Genomic DNA, 19,437 nt, shown 5'->3' with positions numbered 1-19,437 from the left:
GGTAGCATGTGCCCTCGCCGGCTCGCACACACAGGCTCCACAGCAGGCACCTCTGGAGTTCTGGGCCAACGGAGCCAGGCTGGCCACGTGCTTTCTCCCGCTGCAGTTGCAGCGGCTTTCCTTTGGGACAGCAAAGGCAATTGTTGTGTGTGTCGTGAGGGGGCAGCAGCAGCTCATTTGGCTGCAGGCGGCTGGAGCTCGTAAAGCACTAGGTGCTGGGGCCCCCGGCGCTGTCCTGAGATGCTTTGCTATGTGGCGCAGTGTCATGGGGAGGCGCGTGTGTTCCGTTGAGAGCTGCAGCTCCTGCAAGGATAGTCCCCGCGGTGGCGACGGGCTTGGCTACGGTGGGGGTGGCGAGAGCAGCGCTGCTGTAGCGGCACACAATGGCGGCAGCGCCGTAATCCGCATTGGGGTGGCGTCTGACTGTCTTTGGACACGGACCGCGTGCGCTGTCGGTGTGCAGCCGCGCATTCTACACACCTCAAAATCCGATATCCCAGGTGCCCAGCACCGGCCCCAGTAGGGACGACCAGTCAGGAACAGTCTTATGGTGCCTTGCAGCTCGCCTAGTCGCACACGAAAGACCTTGCTGAAATGTTTCTGATTTGGGTTGTCATCGGGTTTTCCGATTGTGGTGTCGTACCCGTGTTTGTGGTACCGCGCAGGTGAGGGTTTGGAGGGCAAGCTCAGCAAGAAGAAGCTCAAGCTTCTAAATCGATTAAAGGTGGCGGAGCTGAAGGCGGTTTGTGCCCGGCCGGAGGTGGTGGAGGTGTGGGACGTCACGGCACCCGACCCGCCTCTTCTCGTCTTCCTCAAGGTATGTGGAACTTCATCCTGTTCCACGTCTATGGACTACTGCCGCAGAGCGATGCTTGGGAAACGCAGTTGGGCGGTTGGGCTGTGTTTGAGGTGATTGGAGTGGCAGCTGTGCCTAGTGTGGTGCATACCGTAGGGCTGCAGTCCTGTGGTGGCTAGTTGGAGCTTGCCAGGGCGTTGGACGGCATCTGCCCAAGCACCTGCCAGTGAATGGCCTGTGTTGTAGGATGCTGCGCCAGCCCCGCGCCCAGTGACGCCTCTTGCAAATTGTGCTTGGCGAGGGCACTTCGTTATCACGTCCCCGAGGACGAAAGGCTTGGACGAGTTGGGCTGCCATACCCGCGTTCTCCCATCATTAAAACCCTACTGCCCCCACGTGCTGTGTCGCAGGCGTACCGCAACACGGTCCCGGTACCGCGGCATTGGTCACAGAAGCGGAAGTACCTGCAGGGTAAACGCGGTCTGGAGAAGCCGCCCTTCAAGCTGCCCGACTTCATCGAGGCGACTGGCATTGCGGAGATGCGGTCAGCCTACCAGGCTAAGGAGGACGCCAAGAAGATGAAGCAGAAGCAGCGGGAGCGCATGGCGCCAAAGATGGGCCGCATGGACATCGACTACCAGGTGCGGTGGGGTGGGGTGCGGTGGGGTGGGGCCCGGGGCCCGGGCGGGTGCCTCCTGTGGAAGAAGAAAGGAACCTAGGTACCCGGGGCTCGCAGGAGGGAAGAGGGAATGGTTGGTGGTAAGGCTGAGCGCTGGATAGGTCCCCTCGGCGACCATCACACGATTTGTATAATCGGTGGTTGTATAATCTTCAGTAGCATTATTCGGATCCTTCCTTCTCGGCATCCCGGCCGCAATGTTTTTCTTAAGCTCTGCTTCCGTGCCGGTTGCACTTGTTCCTGTACCTGTGACCGTGTTCCTGGCCCCATGTTTGTGATCGCGCTCTCCCAAGTGACCTCCCTGGACCCGTTGGCCTTCATCCTCCCCGTCACACAGGTCCTCCACGATGCCTTCTTTAAGCACCAGAAACCTCCGCCTCTGACGGGCGTGGGCGAGCTGTACTACGAAGGCAAGGAGTTTGAGGCGCGCATCACGCACTGCAAGCCGGGCGACTTGTCTGAGACGCTGCAAGCGGCGCTGGGCATGACGGATAAGTCGCCCCCGCCATGGCTGATCAACATGCAGCGCTATGGGCCGCCGCCGTCGTACCCCAACTTAAAGATTCCAGGGCTAAACGCCCCGATTCCGCCCGGCTGCAGCTTCGGGTACCATCCAGGTAGGGGAGAGAGGGACACCTAGGCTGCTTGTGGGGTATTGCCAGGACCCTAAACAGGGCCCTATGTTCCTTCCCCTAGATCGTGATGTGGCTGACGTGCTTGGGCTGAGTTACCATGGCGCCCTCATGTCGTCCCAGTTTGTACAGCGAGGGGCCCCGCCGTCGCGCCCCCGCCGCTCGTGGAACCCTGGTCCCAGGGCATGTAAGCACACACGCATTCATCCATACACCTGCAAGGTGGAACTTTCTTTGCGATTTCGGAATTAGAACGTCCGGTCGGGACATTCGTTTAAGACCACCATTAAGGTGATGGGAGCTTTTTCTGGGGTCAGTGGGTTAGCCGGGCGCCTTGGTGAGGCATTCGCCGGCAGCTGCTTTTGTTGCCGCCGCTGTTGCTGCCAGCACTGGTATGCCATGTCGTGTTACCTTGGTTGTGCGCCCTCTTGCATCACCCCAGGTGGCTGGGGCAAACCTCCCGTGGATCAGGAGGGTAACCCGCTGTACGGCGATGTGTTTGGCGAGCACGGTGACGGGGGCGAAAGCGATGAGGAGGTGGACAAGGAGACAGTGTGGGGTGTCATGGACGAAGTGGAAGAGGAGAGCAGCGAGGAAGAGGAAGAGCAGGAGGAAGAGGGCGGCCAGGCGTTGGACGGTAAGTCAATAGGTATACTGACGGAGAACTTGAGGGGATGGGAAGTGATGCTGGGGGGAGTGCGTGGATTATGGGGCGGCCAGGGCCTAGCGCGTGTAGGGGAATGCCCGGCGGTGGGCACGCAGGAGGGAGCAGCATCAGGTGTCTTGAGCGTCTAGTGGGGAGCCGCGGAACGCAGGCAGGGAGCTTTGAAATCTGTGGTAGCATTCGAGAAGGGTACAGACGCTTCCATGAGCCTGGCGAGGGTCCAAAACTGCGGCTGTTCGGACGGGCCGAACGGGGAGGTGGTTGTGTGCCCTTGGCTGCTCACGTCTTTCTCACGAGCTCTTTACGTGCTGCGTCTAGACTTCTCGGTGCCAACATGTACACCATCAGTGGTTTTGAGCAGGTCGTGCAGGCGGTCAGCTTGTAAGGCTGTCTTATCGGCGTGTGCTACCGTACTGTTGGTCACCATTGCGCAGCACATGCTCACCACTGCGCCCTGTTCACTTTCGTGTCTGGTCGCGGGATGCAGAGGAGGCCATGTCGGAGGGCATTGCATCCGGGCTTGCATCGGGAATGGTTTCGGGGCTGGCGTCCGGTATTGCGTCCTCCTTGCCTTCGGGCATCGAGACCCCGGACACCATCAACCTCCGCAAGGACGCGGAGGGCCCTCGGCAGCTATACACGGTGTTGGAGCAGAAGCAGGTGGCGGTGGGGACTACCGGCATCATGGGAACCGACCACGTCTACGTCATTCCCGGTGCGGGAGCTGCCGACAAGCAGGGCGCGGCAGGCGCTAAGAAGAAGTGAGTGGGGGCAGGCGGGTGTCCTTGGTCCGGTTGGACAGCTCGTGACGACCTAGGTTGAACCGGCAACCTCGACCCAATTAAGCCATATGCGCGTGCCATGTATCGCTGTGCTGTGCTGCCTATAGAGGACTGTGAAATGCACGTGGTCAGGATGTTGTCCATGTCGTCCATATTGACTCAGCATAAAGGCCGGCCGACTATGAGGGCGCCCGAGGGGGAGGTTTCCGCCGCTCATTCAGCTCCAGCTGGAGTCCCGCTCCCGAGCTGCGTGACCTGTGCTAGACTGGGGCTGCGGCAGCCTTCCCTCGCAGCATGGATTCACACCTCCCGCTATTCGCGCGGTCGCCTGTGCACCCTTTCTTAGGCCGGAGTTCCTCAAGCACATTGGCGCGGATGTGGAGGTGACCATCAGTCCCGAGGAGCTGGAGGGATTGGACGAGGTACGTCGTGGCGGGGAGGCTTGCAGGGAAGGGGCAGGGACGGAGGGGAAGAGATGAGCGGCCCGGAGGTTGTCAAAAGAGCATCAGAGGATTCTGATTGCGGTTTAGCGGTAGCTAAAGCTATTGAAGTAGTATTTGGACTGATGAAATCAAGAGAAAAGGGGAAATGCGAGTATGGACTTGTTTGTGAAATGATAATGCTTAAACCTGTTTGTGTTTTTCTGGTAACAGCTGTCCACGTGCTCCTCCTAATCGTGAACTTTGCTATTCGTTTATTTTTCCCATTCTTAAAGGACCTAAGCGTAGATGAACATGCAGGGTTTTGAACCTAAAGTTGCCATAATTGGCAGCCATTGCTGCTACCGCGTTGTTGCATACGGCCGCCTTGCCTTTCACGTGGCTACTCCGAAACCGTGGCTAACCGAAATCCGTTGTCTGCCATCGGCCCCATAGGCCCAGGTGAAGGCTCTATATGATGCCAAGGTGGCCGAGCTGCGGGCTGCGAACCGGCGCGAGGACTTCAGCGACTTGGTCGCTGCTAAGGCGGCGCAACAAAAGCGCAAGCAGCAGGCGGCACAGGACTCCAAGGCCGCAAAGAAAGCTAAGGGATCCGACACATTCAAATTTTAGGCAGGGGGCTTCTGCGCTAGGTCCGTGGCTATGGGTGCGGCTGTTGTTGCGGCGGCTGTGGCTGCACGTGAAATGGAGGCGCTTGTTTGGAGGTTTGGTCCTACTGACTAAAACCAGTTGGTGACCCAGTTGCGTCTCTGCCTGGCGGTCGGGTGCAGAGGTCGCTTGCGGCGGGGTTCCGAATGGTTGGAGTTCATGAGACAGGCCGGTAGCTGACGGGTCGGCGGCGGCGGAGGAACATGAAAAGGGCGGGAGCGGCTACGCAGGCAGTCAGGCTTACGTCTTGTAATGGTGCGTAGCGTTTTACTTCGTGCAATGCTGTTGATGGAATTGGAGCACGCAACGTGGATACGAGGTGTCGCGCGCGGTTTCTTTTCGTCCCAGTTCAGTTCCGTGGCATGTTTGTCACAGGAAAGAAGTGCGCTATGAAGAGCGGTGGCGTTGGTCAACAGCAGTTCCACTGCGTTTCATTTCTTCCGAGGAGGATGGTTCCAAGGACAGGGGACACAAGCCGTAACGGAGAGCCACCCGCCACTTGCAGCACCCTAGCCGAAGTACCACAAAGGATACAGACAGGCAACACCACAACAGGGCTCCACCAACAGAGAAGACAGAAAGCGGCTGGCCGCAGTGTCTTAGGATAGGTCAAAGGGGACGACCAGGGAAATGCAGGAATTAAAGAAACAGGACCAGGGGCAGCAAGAGGAAGACAGGCCGAAACAGAAAGCAGGCAACGTCACAGCCTTCCACAGACATACACGAACCAGCCACACAACAGGATCGCGGCACAACGTCCGAAATACGAACGAAAAGCCATTCTAACGCATGAATATAATAATGAAAAATTGAGCACTGCTGCCCGTCCACCTCCCCAAAACGCGCCCGACAACAGCCCAAGTAAAACCGCAAATTAACCCACGAACCATTCCACTCCCCCCCTCCTCGCAACGAAAAAGGCCAGGCGTTGACTGTGCGCGGAGAAGCAGGGGCGTCGCACCCGTATCCAAACGTTCTAGGCCTCCCAAACCCTAAAGGCCCAGGGCACCGGACAACAGCCTATCGGGTCAGTTTTCAATCCCTCTGGTTCAACCAAACGCGCAGCTGCAGCGTCATCGGGCCGTACATGTTACATCCCAAACGTGCACAGCGGTTGACCACTCTATCTCCCACCAGGTTCGTCCTGGAAGTCCGCGGCAGCGCCTCAGCAAGGGGCGGCACAGACAGGGGCGGCAACGCGGCAACTGCGAGGGGTTGGCGTTGGGGTCCAAAAGCTGCTGCCACTCTCGGACTCAAGGGGAGCAAAAGCGCGGCTGCAGCTACGACGGCGATGGCCACTAATGCGGGGACCTCCTGTCATCGCTAAGATTCTTTTAGCTGCCAATGATTTCCTGTATCGGCTTTCTCAGGCGCCCATGCCGGCGTGCTGTCGAGCATGTGCCCTGGTAAGCTCAGTGGCACTGGCTAAAAACCCCGAGGACGCGAGCACCTCGGGAGTAGCTAGCTCCGTTGGCCCGTGTAAACGGGTCAACGGGCTTTCGTGCACGCAAGCTTGCTAGACCCTCGGCCGTATCCGGGTGTACGTATCCATGTAGCAGCTATCGTGAATACTGACACGCGCACGTTAAAAGCACAGGTGTATCATGCTCTGTGACCTGAGGGCAGGCTAGTGCAGCAACACCAGAGGCCAAGCTAGGCAGGACGGCGAGTCCTCAGCTGCTGGCAGGGTGCTAGGCCGATGCAGCCAAATGAAGGGGCGGACAATACCTTCAGGGAAGTAATAGAGGCAGCCAAACGGATGTCAGCGGGGCGGGGGATACAGAGCGATGGGTCTGGATCTGCGAAGTGGAAAGGACGTCAGTAGGTTGCCGCACCAGGTAGTCAGTTCCGATTCACAGCAAATTCCACGCCGCATCTACCGTTCATTACCTCGCTTCCCCATAATGCACGGGACATGTGTGACGGGGAATCCTGCCCTTGCAACTATCTTCGTAACAACTTTGCGACAGGCACCTTGAATTAAAAACAACTGGCTTTGTTTCACTATGATAGAGACCTTTTAAGGTGAGCCGTATGATTATTAAGCATGCAGTGTTTACATGCCACAGAGTTTCCAGCTCGGCGAATCTGACCTCTCTCGGCCCATATCCAACCGGACTTAACGGTCATGCGGGGCGTCTTTGTGGCGACAGTTGCGAATCACAGTAATGAGCTCTGGTAGTTCACGTAGCGTTGGCGTGAAGAATGCTAATGCAGTTGTCATGTTGGTTGAAATTTCACACTGTCCTGCAATCCTGATACGGTGTTTGTGTCTCACAGACGGTCGACCAAACGCATTACCAAGCCCAAGACTCGACCTATTGCTATACAACTCTTGTCAATCCTAAGTTAATTTTTTACCCAATATCCCTCTTAAGTGTCTCCGGCTCTGAGAAGGCCTTCTTCAGGCAAATGCTTAGACCTCTTGAGCACCCGCCTTAATGGCCCAACCTCTCCTAGGGCCATCGGGTCCAGAAAGGCCATCATCTCCGCAGCCTTTGCAGCAGGCGGAGGTTATACCAGCACAGGGTGCTGCCGAGGCCCCGCAGAAGGTACAGCGCCTCTCGGAAGCATAACAACCCCGATCAGAGCGGTCACGTGCTCTACATGCATTGCAGACCCGCAAGCAATATACAATTGTCAAGCGACGGGAGCGCTGGCAGGAGGATGAGCATGCGCGCTTTATCGAGGTGGGCTCACTGCAGCATTTTGTGACAGTCTATGCGCTGTATATGTCAGAGAAGTATTTATTTAAAGTCTGTGGCTAAGTCTTTGATCATGGATGCAGGCGCTCAAGCTGTATGGCCGCCAATGGCGCAAGATTGAGGGTAAGGACTTACCGCAAGCAGCGCAAAAGGGCGCGTTTGATAGCGGGATTAGTCCGGGGGCCAAGTGTGGCAGCGCGTCAGACATGTATGAGCTGCACCTCACAATAATGGGATGGATTCACAAACAACGACTTCCGGTGCCACCACGCAGAACATGTCGGAACTAAGACAGCTGTGCAGATTCGTTCTCATGCACAAAAATACTTCAACAAGATTGAGAAAGGTGAGGTTTCCAACTTGCAGCGCCCCAACCGCAGCGTGGGCGTTTACGGCCCCTTCACACTCTCCTAATACAACCTTCTGTCCCGAAATTATCCAGCCGGCGGCAGTGCAGAGGCTATTGAGGTACCGCCGCCTAGACCCAAGCGCAAAAGCATGCCTGCACAGCAGCGCGCTGGTGCCGCTGCCGATACCTTGCCCACCCTCAAGTTCGAGGATAATGCAGGTGAGACCTGCTGTTTCCCTCTCGCGCCTTGTTATTCCTGGAAACCGACTGAATTGGATGAAGGTACCAAAAGCTGCATTGACTGAAAAATGGCCTGCGGGGCACTCTGCCTTCGTAACGGTATGCCCCCAACCCACATCCCGCGAGCTGCAGGTTCCGACGGTGGCTACGGTCCGCTCCTGGGCTCCGCCAATGGCGCCAATACGTACGATGATGATGCGCCCCTCGCCGCGGACCTCCAGCAGCTGCAGCTGCAGCCACTCAGCCTGCCAGCCCAAGCCGCCGCTCATCAGCAGCAGCCCATGCAACTGACACAGCAACAGCTGCAACAGCATCAACTTCAACAGCAGTCGCCGCAGCAGGGCCCCGGCGTCAAGTCCTATGCACCCCAGGCTCCGCCCTCCTTCCGTGTGGCCTCATCACCAGCAGCAGCAGCAGCGGCATCTCCGGGTTCCTCAGGCTTGGGATTGGGTCTCGGCCTGGGACTGCAAGCCCCGCAGCTTCCTGTCTCCATGGCCGCAGCCGCCGCAGCCGCTGCCGCAGCTCCCCTGGCTGTCCCTCCGGTATCAACCCAGACTCCCGCCACCCAGCCAACAGCGCCGCAACAGCAGCAGCAACAGCAGCAGCAGCTAGTGCTGCCCAACCTCCTGGGCTTCCCCGGTTTGGGTCCTGCCGCTCAGTTGCAATCGGCCTTCCCACAGCCCCCGGGGGGATCAGGGGCCCCTAGCGCGGGGCTCACGGTAGCCCCAGCCCCAGCCCCAGCGCCAGCCCTTGCACCGGCACCGGCGCCGGCGCCGGCTCCTCAGCAGGGACAGCTCCTGGGGTCCTCCCTTGCAGACAGCATCGCGCGCAACATCGCTTTCAACATGGCGCAGTGGGCGCAGGCGCAGGTGCGTGTTGCTGACGCGCCTGGGGGCCTGTGTCTAGGCACCCTGGGGGCGCAGCAGGCGGACTCATCGCCGGATCGGCAGACCGTGGAGGCTGTGGCAGCAGCTGCAGCCGCTGCAGCAGCAGCAGCGGCGACTGCCGTCATTTCCGCCGCTGGTGAGGCCATTCAGCAGCGCATCCAGGAGAAAGCGGCAGCGGGCTTCCTGCCCTTCCTCGTACATCCCCTAGCGGAGCTCATTCCGCCGCCTCTGGTGGCCTCCGCCAGCGCTGCCACGACATCGGATCAGAGCCCACCGCTATGGGCGTTGCCGCCGCAGCAGTCGCTGATGCACGTACTTGCAGCGTCCAGCAGCGGCCGCGGCCGCGGCGGTGGCGGCGGCGGTGTTGGTCGCCTCGTCTCACGCGCCCACCCACATTCACAGTCGCAGCAGTTCACTGCAACGATGTTGCAGCGCACGTCGCCTTTCTCGCTGGACCAGGGTGCTCCTTCGGGGCTAGGGGGCCTCGCGGGCAGCGACGTACAGACCCATACACACACGCACACGCACACGCGTGGTGAGGAGACGACCACGGGGCAGTTCACGGGCACGCCGGGCAGCAGCCAGCAGCAGCAGCCCGCGGTTTCGGAGCCCAACCAGAGCCCACAGCACATATCGCCGAGGTTTGCGGCGGCTGCGGCCGCAGCAGCAGCTGCTGCTGCTGCTGGTGCCACGGGCAGCGGCAGCGCCGGCCTGGGTATCAACAGCAACAGCAATAGTCTGATGCGGCTTGCGAGTCTTGGCCCGCCAGCGTCTATCTCACTAGCGGGGACCATGAGCTTGGGGGCAGGCGGCCAGGGTGTGGAGCAGCCGCAGCAGGTGCTGTGGGAGGGGTCTGTGCCCGGCAGCGCGGCTGCGCTCAGCTTTCCTGTGGGCCAAGCCGCACAGAACCTCATGCGGCATGGCAGCATGGCGGTAATCTGGGACGAGCAGCAGCAGCAGCAGCAGCAGCAGGAGCAAGCCCAGGCGGCCCGTGACACGGCAGCGCTAGGTCGGCTGCTGGCAGGAGCCGCAACGTTCGTTGACCAACAACAGCAGCATCACCAGAACGCCGCCTTCAGCTTCGAAACCGCGCAACAGGCTGCAGCAGCGGCGGAGGGCCTTAGGGCCGCGGTCGCCGTCGCGGCCATAGGCGGCAATGCCGGGGGTTTGGACGCTTCGACTGTGGCTGCTCTGTCACGGTTCGGCTCGGACACTTCCCAGCAGCTGCAGCAACAACAACCGCAACGAGACCAGGACGCGGCTGGCGGTCTGGCGGGGCTCTTACAGCAGCAGCTACTGCTGATGCAACAGCAGGCTGCCGCTGGTGGACCGCCCCCTGTCTTGCGGTCCACAGCACCTGTAGGACAGCCGCATCAGCAACAGCTGCAGCTGACCGTCGCTTCGCGCCTAGCCCAGGGGTCGGTCCGAGGACAGCTGCCTCTACCTTCCAAGCAGCAGCAGCAGCAGCTCCAACCCAGCACAGAAGGCACCGAGACCCTCTCACCGGCGTACCAGCAGCTGTTACAGCCGCAGCAACGCCTGTGGGTGGAGGTGCCGCGTGGGTTGGATGCTGACGCAGACGCAGTAGCGTTGCAGGGGACCCCTTCTGATCCCTCACCTGCATCAAGGCCGCCGCCGGCTGCCGAGCAGTGCCCATCTCCAAATCCAGCCTTGCAGCAGCAGCAGCAGCAGCAGCAGGCCGTGGCGAGGTTCTCGGCGCCGGCTGGGGCTGCTGCAGCAGTGCCCAGGCCTGGCTTTGCAGCTGAGTCGGAACTCATCCTGAACCGGCAGCACATGGAGCTGGAGGAGGAAGAGGTGGAGGAAGGGCGAGGCAGGGAGCGGGCAAGAGAGCGTAGAAGCAGCGGCCGGGGCCAGGGCCGGGACCGCACCTCAAGGTCCGACCCTGGCGGGGTGTGCAGCGACAGCGCTGCAGGCGGTGGCGGTGGCGGTGAGCCCGTAGCGGCGGCACCCTCCTGTGACAAGTCCTCAGGCGCGAGCGGCTGCGCTGCCGGGGGCGTGGACACGTACCAGGATATTGAGGATGGCCGCCCGGCGCTGCAATTGCTGGCACGAGGCGGCGGCCGGCAGCAGCATCATGGGAACCCAGCGGCCGACATTACGCCCCATTTCCAGCGCCAGCGCGGGTCGCTTGCTGGTGCCGGTGCCGGTGCCGCCCTTCCGCCGCGCCCTGCAGGCGAGTCCTCCCCGCATGTGGAGGGACCCGAGCACGCAGCGACGGCAGCAAGCGGTGACGTGGAAGGTGATCTGCTTACTGGGAAGGACTGCTTGGCAATGCGCCAGCGGTTGGAGAGGCCCCACGCTGGGGACCGCGAGCCGCGGACCGGCTACCGGCTACAGCAACGCCAACAGGAGCATCACCGGCGTTACGCTGTTGAGCGGGAGGAGGCGGAGGAGCCGGAGGTCCTGGCGGGCGGACAGCGACACGGGCAGCCACATGGCGCTAGTCGGACGACCCGGTTTAAGATACACATGCAGGGCCCAGATGGCGCGCTGTTCGATGTGACCACGAGTGAGAAGGAGCTACACCGCACGCACCGCCGCCTCCATCACCATCACCATTATCATCACCACCACAGGCATCAGCAACAAACGCAGCATCTCCAGCAGCAGCAGGAGCAGGAGCAACACCCTCCAGGGCACCGTACGACACGTGAATCCTCGCAGACGCGGCAGCACCAGGGCTTCCAAGGGCTGGTCCAGGAGCAGGAAGGAGAGGGGCATACACGCACCCATCGAACCCGGCGCACCGCCGCGGATCTGGATGGGGAGCTCGGCCCCACCCGCGACCTCAGCCCCCACTTGTCGCACCATGCGCGGGGGAACAACGCCAGGGACGAAGCAGCTGAAGCCGGCGACGGTGGCTCAGGTGGCTTTGGTCTCCACCCCCCTGCAGCCAACGGTCGGGAGCGGCCCCAACAGCCCGCTGCACAGCCGCCAAACGGGGCCCGCCTCAAGCCGCACAAGAAGGAGCGCCTTCGGCCGACCGCGCCGCAGCGTCCGGAGGCTCTAGACGCCGACGCTGGCACTGCCGCCGTGGCTACCGCCGCAGCCAGAGCTGCCGCCGGTGGCGCCTCCGGCAGCTGGGCAGACGACTTCGGCGCCGCCACCTCCGGGGACGGGGCGTATCAGCTTGGTCAGTTGCAGTACTTGCAGCACCAGCCAGGCCCCGGTCTGAGCGGCACGACGGGGTCGGGACTCAACAGCCTGCAGGAGGTGCTCCAAGGACCCAATTTAGAGGCGATGGTGCCCCTGCTGGCACCCGCGACGGCGGCGGCAGCGCTACAGCAGGGAGCCGCGTTGGAGCAGCTGGCGCGGCTACAGCTCAACGCCGAGCACCAGCAGCACCAGCAGCACCAGCGGCGGCAGCAGCAGCAGCACCAGCGGCTTCAACAACAACAGGAACAGCAGGAGCATCTGCACCTGCAGATGCCGCCGCAAGGGCTGCTGCTGCAGCAGCGAGGTGGAGTGGATGGGGAAGGCGCGGACGTGGGGGGCCCGGCAGCAGACGCGCAGGACGGCGGCTCCGGCGGCAACGGCACTGACGTGAATGCCTATATCCGGGGGGACTACTCGCTAATGTCGCCCTCGGGCCTGCAGCCCCCCCACTCGCCTTCAGCTCCTTCCTCACAACAACTACCAGGTGCCTCCGGGCATCGGAACACCCCCCAGCAGCAGCCGCAGCCGCAGCAGCAGCGAACCCAGCAGCCACATCCACAACCGGAGCAGGGAGCTAGTCAGCAGCCCCAGCCACACAGGCAGCATCGCCTGTGGGCTTGTAATAACAACAACAATAACAACAACCAGCAGCAGCAATACAGCCATCAAAACCAGCAGCTGGTGTCCACGGGGCATCAGGAGATGCGGAGCTCAGATGACCGTAAGGAAGCTACGGGATCGGGCTCGCAGCTGCAGCAGCCGCACCACCATCGCCATCACCATCACCATCATCATAATCACCATCATCATCGCCACCCCCAGCATGCGATGCAGCACGAACAACAGCACTCCTTAGCGCAGGGAACGCAGGAAGAGGGGTCCTCACAGCGCTCCAATAGGCCTGCGGAGAACCGCAGTGGAAACGCGGGCGGCGGGGATGCGTCGGCGGCCGCCGCAGCGGCGGCAGCGGGGATCACAGCTGATGGCGGCGATGCGGGCGATGCGTCCGGCGGGGCAGGTAGTGGCGCCGCCGGCGGTGCCGCTGAGGTCCCCCCGGCCGCCGCCGCTGTCGGTGCGGGCGTCGTGGCCGGAACCGGCACTGTCACTGGTACCAACACCGGTAGCGGCAGTGGCGCCGGCTCGGGGGCCGGCGGCGGCGCTGCAGACGGACACCAGAGCAGCGGACCCACGGGCCTGGCGGTGCGCGCCGCGGCGGCGCACGGCGGCAGCTGCATGCCCCGACAAGAGACACCTCCCGCCGCCGTTTCCGCCGGCACCCGCCAGGCGCCTCCTCAGCATCAAGGGAGCTCCGCGCAAGCCGGCACGGGTGGCACTGGTACAGGTACAGGCGGGACAATGTGCATGGGCATGATTGGGGCACTGCCGCCGGAGCTTGGATCCGGATCAGGGTTTGGATCCGCCGGCGCCGGCGGCGGTGGCGGCGGGCGGCAAGCCTCCGTGGGGCCCGCTGGCAGCGGATCGTCCGGAGCCGATCCAGATCCAGATCGCAAACGCTGGGAGCAGCCGGGTGAGGCGCTGCCAGGCACCTCAGGTATCGGGAGCCACGTGCCGCTGCACGGCGGTCTAGGCCCCCAGCAACAGCAGCAGCACTACCAGCACGCGCGGGCGCGGCCGGGAACAACCAGCGTCCCCATGGCAGCAGCTCTTAAGCGGCCGTGGCACCGCGCCGTGCGGGGTGAGCCGGCCTTCACCGGCCATGCCGCGGCAGGTTCTACTGACGGGGAGGCACCGGCGGATGGCCCCGACAGAGAGGAAGGACAAGGTCGGGCTGCGAAGGAGAGAGGAGGGGCGGCTGGAGGAGACGTGCATGCCGTACGCCATGGTGATGCCGCTGGAGAGTCCGTGAAGGAGCACCGACGGGGGTTCAGCGGAGGCGGCGGTGCTGTCGCGGGCGTCATCGGCGGCAGCTCGCGGCATCAAGTCGAGCTGATGCGCGATGCGGGCGGGCAGCCATCATGTGGCCGGCAGCTGGGAGCGGCGGCGTCAGGGGGAGCGGCTAGCGGCGGCGGCGGCGGCGGCGGCGGCGGCGGCGGCGGCGCGGCATCAGCGGGGACGCGGAAACGGCGGAGCTCCGGCAGCGGCGGCGCCGGCGGCAGCGGCGAGGATATACCTGCGGAGCAGCCGCTGGCACGGCAGCGGCCGATGCCGATGCCGGCGTTGACGCACGGCTTGCTACAGCTTCAGCAGGCGCAGCAGCAGGCACGAGCGCAGCTCCAGCAGCAACACCAAGCTGTACTTGGCGCCCCGTCATCAGCTGCGCCTCCGCCAGCTCATCGTGGTGGTGTTGACACGCTGGCTCTGTTGCACTCAATGCTGGTACAGCAGCAGCAACTGCAAGTAGTACAGCAACAGCAACAGCAGCAGCAGCAGCCGGGGCCCAGTCTCATGTCGACACTGGCTGGCTTGTCCGCGGGCGCCCAGGCGGTTGCAAATATGCTGGCGCTGCAGCAACAGCAGCAGCAACAGCAGCAGCAGCAACAGCAACAGCAACAAGCCCACGGCGAGGCACCTGGTCAGGGCCAGGGTCAAGATGTAGGACCGCCACGTGATGTCCTGCTGGCCTCCCCACACCAGCAGGGAATGGCAACCATCACAACATCCAACGACCCGCTGACGTCCAGCGCGCTGCCAGCTGCTGCTGATGCCGCTGCAGCCGCCGCTGGGGGAACTGGCGATGGTGGTGCTGAAGGCGCCGCCGATGCCGGGCACGGTGCGCCGCTTCCGGATCGGCTGCAGATGGCAGCGCTGTTGTCGGATGGCGGCAGCGGAGGCGGAGGCTGCGGCACCTCGGCGGATCCCGCTGGCGGCGGTGGTTTGGCGGCGCTGCTGCCGCTGCTGTCCGACAGGGAACGGTCAATCGAGTCGGAGCACATCGCCCGTCTTGAGGAGGTGGCGCGCGCGCTGCGCTACGCGTCATCGCTAGCGGGGCCGCTGGCGGCAGTGCTGCAGCAGCCGTCTCTCCAAAAGGCCTTTGGAGCCGGCGTGGCTGCGCAAGGTAAAGCTCGGCCGGGCTGGTGGGTGGAACTCGGCAGCCCCCTCCACATGCGCATCCGTCCACTCAGGGCCGCCAGGGACCCCTAGACCCTTAGGCGGGGGATTGAGCGGAGGCCCTGGCCTGAGGGGCTGTGTTTGCAGCATGCGGGGTTGATCCCCGTGGTGTGCGGTGTCCAGTGGGCCCCGTACACGTTTGGATGTGAAGGACAAGGGGTGGCCCACAACACACACACACACACACACACACACACACAACACGTACACGCGACTTCCTCGACCGTAGCGCTGTTTGTGCGCCCGTCCGCTACCCCCATGTGCGCCCCATGGCCCTTCCCCCGGCCCCCTCCACACACAACGGTTGTCCATGCGCCATAGGCATATGCTCCAAACCTTGGGATTGCTGCCACGTTTGTGCGCCCTTCTCCCTTTCCCCGGTGTTATGCGCAACAGAGGTCACGGCAGCTGTGAACGCCACGGCACTTCAGGCTCAGGCCGGTGATAGCGGCAACTCCTTGCCGTGCGCCGCTGGTGGCCCGGCGCAACCGCAGCCCGAGCAGCAGCAGCCGCCGCCGCCGCCGCAGCAGCAGCAGCTGCAGCCCAGTTCCCACCTGGCGGCGGGAGCTGACGGCGGTGGCGGCGGCGGCACCCTCTCCACGGCAGCTCTCCTCCAGCAGTGGCGCAACGCCGCCGCCGCCTTCAGCCTCCAACCCCTGCTACATGATCCTGTCCCAGCCGCCACAGCGGCCCACACGGCCGCCGCCGCCGCCGCCGCCGCCATGGGACTTGGGCCCTCAGGTCTGCTGCCTCGCGGTCAGGCCGTCGCCGCCGGCCAGCAGTCAGGCCTGTCACCCACGCTGTTGACGTACCCGACACATCCGTTGCTCATACAACAGCAGTACATGGCAACGGCGCAAGGTCAGGCCGATACGGCGGCCGCGTACCTGTCAGGCCTGGGTGTCGGCTTGCGAGCGCTGCAGCCCTCCACAACGCAGGGCCTGGCAGTGTTGGCGGGTCTGGGGGGTCTCGGTCTGTGTCCCAGCGGCAGTGCGGGGGCTGGCGGGCTGCTTTCGGAGCAGAGCCCGCGGCCCTCCTTGGACGCGGCTCCGTCAGCCGGTCAGACAGCCGCTGCCGCGGCGGTGGCGGCGCCGCAGCCTGGCAGCCAGTCAGGCTTAGCGGGCCCGGCGGCGGTGGCGGCGGGCGGCCGTGGAGGTCTGTCTGCAGGTTTGCAACACCAGCAGCAGCTGGAGGCGCTGGATGGCGGCGCGGGACCAAGTGGAGGTCCTGCAGCCAAACCAAGGGACCCCAGGCTCAACGCAGGGAATCCGAGGACCAGCGCCGGCGGCGATGGCGGCGGTGCTGGCGGTGGCGCTGGCGGCGGCCTCTTTCGGCACCCGACCAACCCGCTCACGGGCACAGGCGACGGAGCCGTCGGAGCTGCGGGACCCACCAAGAGCTTCGGCAGGGTCGATGGCGGCGTCAGCGGCGGTGGCCGCAACAACCTTGGTTACGTGCCGGAGTCAGGCGGTAGCGGTGGCGACAGGGCCGTAGGGAAGGTTGGGCAAGGCGCCGGCGGCGTTGTGGCGTCCGGCAAGCGCAACGTCAGCGAGCTCTATGGCAACCATGCAGCGGCGGCGGCCACGGCCGCCGGTGCCACGCAGCGCGTTGGCGCCGCTGCCCCGCGGCACAAGCCGTCTCGTCGCCGGCACCATCGCGGCCACAGCCCGCAGCGCAGTGTGGGCAGCGGAGCTAGCAGTTCCGGATTCCATTGCGGCGGCGATAAGAGCGGCGGCGAGGAGGCCAATCACTGCCCGAGGCCGTCACGTGAATACTGCAACAAGGACGGATTGGCGCCAGGCGGCGGCTTGGGAACTGAGCAGCAGGACACCGCAACCAGCAGTGGCAAGGACGGTGAGGACGGCGCAGGTGCTGGCGGGGTCATGGCCGGAGGCAACAGCGCCGGCGCCGGCGATGCCGCTGGCGCCGCAGGCGCGATGCCGCCTAGCAAACTCCCCAGGATTGGTCACGAGGCACCGGGTAAGCTGCAACTGCACGGCGGCGGTGGCTGCGGTGCAGCTGGAGCAGCGCCACTGCCGGTGGGCCGTACAGCTCACGGACACCACGTGCCAACGGAGGCGACGCCCAGCAGCGGCGGCGGCTCCGGCGGCTCCGGAGGTGGTAGCATCGGCGGCAACAAGAGCGGCACATCCAATGACGCGTACGACGGCAGCATGAACGCTTCGGACGAAGGCAGCAACGAGCCAGGAACCGCACCAGCGGATGGACCCATGGGTCAGCCAATGGCACCCTCCGACGGCGAGGGCCGTCTGGGCATGGGCCGCGACGGCGATGCCCTAAACGTACAGGGCATGGGCGGTGCCGGCGGCGGCGGCATGATTTGCGGCGGCGCACGATCCTTCTCCGTTGCCCAGCCGGATCCGCCCAGCTTCGGTCAAGCTATGGCGACAGTCCAGGGGTACATGGTTGCAGAGCACGCAGGTGCAGCTGCCGTACCTTCGGGCGTAGGTCATAAGCGGCAGCGGGCCGAGATGCAGAACGGCGGAGGCGGTGGTGCGGCTGTCACGGCAGCAACGGCTGCAATGGCTGCCGCACGGCAGCCTGACGCAGGCAGCGGCGGCGGAGGCGCTGCCGGCGGAGGCGGCGGCATGTTGCCTCAGCCTCCCCACAAGGCCCCTCGTACGGCAAGCTCCTCGGGACCTCACGGTCCTGTCCCCGGCGCAAATCCTGCTTCTGCCGCCGCCGCCGGCGGTGCGGGACTTGCACAGCCTTGTCGCGGCGGCGGCGGCGGCGGCGACGGCTCCAACGCCGATAACGGCTCGCACGGTGCGACGGAGGGAGAGGACGGAGAGGTTGGCGGCAGTGGAAATCGAAATCGGACGCCGCCCGGTGCGCTACGTGAGCAGCAGTCGGCTCGTGCCGTTGGCGGTACCCCGCCGGCCCAGCAGCAACCAGCCGGTTCGTTACCCTCACACTTGGCGTATATCTTGGAGCAGGGCAGTAGCAAGCAAGGGGGCAACGACACGGGACACAACAACAGCGGCACGGGGCCCCGAAGCGGGGTCGGGAGCAACGAGGGCGGCCATGGCGGCAATGGGGGGAGTCGTAGCAACGAGGGAGGTAACGGCAACGGGAGCCAAGGCAATGGCAGCCATGGCAACGGGCAGGGCTCCAATGGCAACGGCAGCCATGGCCACGGCAGCAACGGTAACAACGACAACGGATCCAACGGTAATGGTGCTTCCACAAACCTGCCGGGCAGCGGCCGCCACACGTATTGCCGTACCCAGGCCGGGCTTGCGCACCGCGGCGGCGGCACGAGGTTAACGGGGGGCGGCAGCGGCGGCAGCGGCGGCAGCGGTGGCAGCGGTGGCGGCGGCGGTGCGAGAGCCCTGGACGGCGCAAGCGGCGGCGGTCTGTTGTCTCCGTACGACGATACGCCCGTTGCTGGTCGAACTTCGCAACCACCACACCACCACCACCATCACCACCATCATCACGTGGACACCGCCCTGGAGGGCACCAGCATGCGGACCCAGCCCCCGGTGCCACAGGGCGACATGGACCCGGAGCCGAACCAACGGCTCCCACAGTGGCAGCAGCAGCCGCAGCCGCAGCAGCCGCAGCCGCAATGCGGCATGCAGACTGGCAGCGCCCAGGCAATGGAGGCCATCCTGGTGAATGTGGGCGATGGTGTATGGGACGCGGCTGACGTGGCCGGCAGGAGGGCGCCGCTCGGCGGGGCGACCGCATGTGCCGGAGCCGATGTCACGGGCGCACTACCGGAGGGCTTCTGAGCAGAGCACACGGCAGGAACGCCCGGTACGTTGAAGCAGCGAGTAAGCCGGTTGAAAAACATGGCTGTCAGTGCCCTATAGGGAGGCTGAGGATTGGAAGAGGTGGAGGAGGAGGAGGAGGAGGAGGAGGAGGGGAAGGAGGGGTATCCCTCCGCCTTAGTGAGCTGCTGGCGGGGCCACTTCCTGGCGACTGTCGGCTGGTTGATATGGGCCACGACTACTTGTCACGGGGGGGTCGCAGCTTTATTTAAATTTAAAGTTTTCTTGGGGGTGCTGCGCGTGAGCAGAGGCTCGGCTCTGAGTCGGATTTAGGACATCAGTTGGTCGGTTGGAAACGGGCGCGAGGGACTAGGAGAGGGTTTGTTGTTTGAGTGAATGAGTGAATGAGGTATCCGTTGACGTGGCCTTCCTGTACAGACTTCCGAGGTCACGGCCTTGCCAGCGGACAATGTCGATGAGGACGTGGGGACGTTGCGACGATGCGAAGAAAATTCTAGAGCTGCTAGAGAAACCATTTCATTGTTCATTCCAATGTAGAGTGGCAGCATGTGCTGTTGACCTTTAGTTGTTGCGGAGAGCCATGGGAAGGGGGGAGGGCCAGGCGGGCATGG

General features: G+C 63.7%; 2 protein-coding genes across 2 annotated transcripts; both read left to right on the top strand.

Moving 5' to 3' along the window:
- Positions 1 to 682: 682 nt before the first annotated feature.
- On the top strand, positions 683 to 4,605 carry VOLCADRAFT_57823 (uncharacterized protein; the record flags this gene model as incomplete). Its single annotated transcript, XM_002948005.1, has 7 exons — positions 683 to 817; positions 1,207 to 1,437; positions 1,813 to 2,092; positions 2,550 to 2,744; positions 3,259 to 3,476; positions 3,907 to 3,975; positions 4,429 to 4,605. Coding segments are annotated over 7 exons (1,305 nt in total), but the record flags the coding sequence as incomplete, so codon positions are not given.
- A 2,678-nt stretch (positions 4,606 to 7,283) lies between these two features.
- Positions 7,284 to 7,691, top strand: VOLCADRAFT_39186 (uncharacterized protein; the record flags this gene model as incomplete). The annotated part of the gene is made up of 3 exons (XM_002948004.1): positions 7,284 to 7,331; positions 7,430 to 7,469; positions 7,621 to 7,691. Coding segments are annotated over 3 exons (159 nt in total), but the record flags the coding sequence as incomplete, so codon positions are not given.
- Positions 7,692 to 19,437: the final 11,746 nt, after the last annotated feature.

Source organism: Volvox carteri (genome assembly GCF_000143455.1).
Source record: "Volvox carteri f. nagariensis unplaced genomic scaffold VOLCAscaffold_8, whole genome shotgun sequence".
NCBI classification, from domain to species: Eukaryota; Viridiplantae; Chlorophyta; class Chlorophyceae; order Chlamydomonadales; family Volvocaceae; genus Volvox; species Volvox carteri.
The sequence above is the reverse complement of the archived record's forward strand: the minus strand, read 5'-3'. Positions and strand labels throughout refer to the sequence as shown.